The sequence below is a fragment of the Mandrillus leucophaeus genome, unplaced genomic scaffold (genome assembly GCF_000951045.1).
Source record: "Mandrillus leucophaeus isolate KB7577 unplaced genomic scaffold, Mleu.le_1.0 Scaffold75, whole genome shotgun sequence".
NCBI classification, from domain to species: domain Eukaryota; kingdom Metazoa; phylum Chordata; class Mammalia; order Primates; family Cercopithecidae; genus Mandrillus; species Mandrillus leucophaeus.
The window spans coordinates 5,613,098-5,615,629 of NW_012108141.1; the positions used below are offsets into that span (position 1 = coordinate 5,613,098).

General features: G+C 42.0%; 1 protein-coding gene across 1 annotated transcript; it reads right to left on the bottom strand.

The window, feature by feature from the left end:
- Positions 1-299: 299 nt before the first annotated feature.
- On the bottom strand, positions 300-2,233 carry GK2 (glycerol kinase 2). Its single transcript, XM_011966225.1, has one exon. The coding sequence runs from the start codon at positions 2,145-2,147 to the stop codon at positions 483-485; it is 1,665 nt and encodes a 554-aa protein (XP_011821615.1). The 5' UTR covers positions 2,148-2,233; the 3' UTR covers positions 300-482.
- Positions 2,234-2,532: the final 299 nt, after the last annotated feature.

The following is a 2,532-nucleotide window of genomic DNA, read 5'->3' on the forward strand; positions in this document are numbered from 1 at the left end:
AGTTTCTCTAATATGTAGAAAGGAGGATTTGTAGCCTATTAAAAACAAGAATAACAATGACAAAAAGTCCCTTAATTTTAGCAGATTAATTACAGCTCTTAATCAAGTGTGTGTAACACAAAGAACCAAATCTGGGTCCATAAGTGTTAGAGGATAGTTGATAAAAAGATTCCATGATTACAATCTTAATAGCCTATATTTTAGAAAGAATGGGGCAGAATGTTATGGCAGTCGAGGGGGTCAGCCTTCAAGATGGCTGGCCCAACCCTGTCGATGTTAAAAAACACACCCAATATTTCTACAGTGCTCTTCTAACATATTTTCTTTATTTCAGGTCACAAGTCCAGGGTTTTCATGGGTCATGTAGCAAGTGGTTTATAAACAAAATCAGAGTCTATAATAGTGTCATTATATTAAGAGGCAGAACTGCTGTATGCTTTCATTATGTAAAATGTTTACACCTTGGGACTCCCTGGCTGGTATTATTGTGGCATACCTGAGATATATCTTGCTCCAATTAGCATTACCATGCTACTCACTATAAAAAATCCCAAAGGCATACTAGAGAAGATAGAAGGATCACCACTTTCAGGAGACTGACTGGTAACCCAACCCATTGACTTCATTACAGCTTTCTTCCATGTGGCATAACGAATTTCACTTTCTGTGGCCTGGATCTGTGGTTGAAATCGTTCCATCCTGAGAACCGACAAAGCCTGGGGTTCAAGGCTCCAAACGCTTACTCCCTCTGCAGCTCCTGCTGCCATGGCAGCTCCTAGTGCAGTTGTTTCAGGCATAAAGGGTTTTATTACTGGAATATGCAGAATATCTGCTTGTAGTTGCATAAGAACTTTGTTGTCGGTCATTCCTCCATCTACCTGCAAATGACGAAGTGGAATTCCACAGTCACGGTTCATGGCTTCCAAAATCTCTCGGGTTTGGAAACAAACAGCTTCTAATGCAGCAAAAGCAATATGACATTTATTGGTAAACTGAGTAAGACCACAGAGTATTCCTCTTGCACTGGGTTCCCAATAAGGTGCATATAACCCTGAAAAGGCTGGGACAAAGTAACAGCCATAAGAAGTTCCTACTTCTTTAGCAAGTTTTTCAATGTCTCCTGAGGTCTCTATAATTCCAAGATTGTCTCTTAGCCAACGAATAACAGCACCTGCTATAGCAACAGAACCTTCCAGTGCATAATATGCTGGCTTCTCTTTGCCTAATTTGTAAGCTATTGTAGTCAGAAGGCCATGTTCAGAAAACACACATTTACGACCTGTATTACATAGTAAGAAGCAACCTGTTCCATAGGTGTTTTTGGCTTGTCCTTCCTGGAAACACATTTGTCCTACTAATGCAGCACACTGGTCCCCCAAACATCCAGATATTGGCACACCTTCCAGGGCCCCAGTTTTAATTAGGCCATAGATCTCAGAAGAACTGAAGACATTTGGAAGAAGGTCCATTGGAATTTCAAAAAAGTCACAGAGCTCTTTATCCCATTCCAAAGAATGAATATTAAAAAGCATTGTCCTGCTTGCATTTGTTACATCTGTACAATGCACACCTCCATTAACTCCTCCTGTCAAACTCCAGATAAGCCATGAATCAATGGTACCAAAAAGAGCTCTACCTTCTTCAACAGCCTTTTGGACATGTCTCACATTGTCAAGCATCCAACGAAGTTTTACTGCACTGAAGTAAGTGCTAAGTGGAAGGCCTGTCTTAGACTTGACGAAGTTACTATTTCCTGGAATTTTTTTACTAAGATCCTCAACAGTAGTCTGGGTTCTTAGATCAAGCCACACCACAGCGTTGTAGAGAGGCTCTCCAGTTAACTTGTCCCAGATTACAGTGGTTTCCCTCTGATTGCTGATACCAACAGCTTTTATGTTGGATATATCAACATTCATTTCGTCAAGTTTCTCACACGTTCTCGCTATACACTCATAGACAGACTGAAGAATTTCCTTAGGGTCTTGTTCCACCCATCCTTCTTTTGGGAACTCTTGTGTTAATTCCACTTTATGATGACTAAGTAGTTCCGCTGTTTTTGAACTGAAAACCAGAAAGCGAGTGGAGTTGGTGCCCTGGACCACCGCTCCCACCAACGGCCCCACAGCTGCTGTCTTCGGGTCTGCCATGACACCAGTAGGTCGGCCCAGCACTCTGGGACCGTTTCCCAGACGACGGTGGTGTTGGGGGCAGGGAGCGCAGCCAGTCAGGGACACGAGGCGCAGGCGCAAAGCAACCTTTGCCCTTTATCTGGCGCGGCGCCTTCTCACCCCACCCCTCCAGCCCAGCCTCACACCCAGCCACTCAGTTGTCTTCTAAGATTCAAGTTTTTTTTTTTTTTTTTTAAATCATATATTTATCCATGTAATTACAGTCACCAGTGTCCATTCTTTTGTGTGGATCTATGTCTATACGTTATCATTTTCCTTTTTAGTAGTGCAGGTCTGTTGGAGATGAATTCTTCCAAATTTGAACATCTGAAATATATTTCATAGTAATACTCAAAGGTATTTT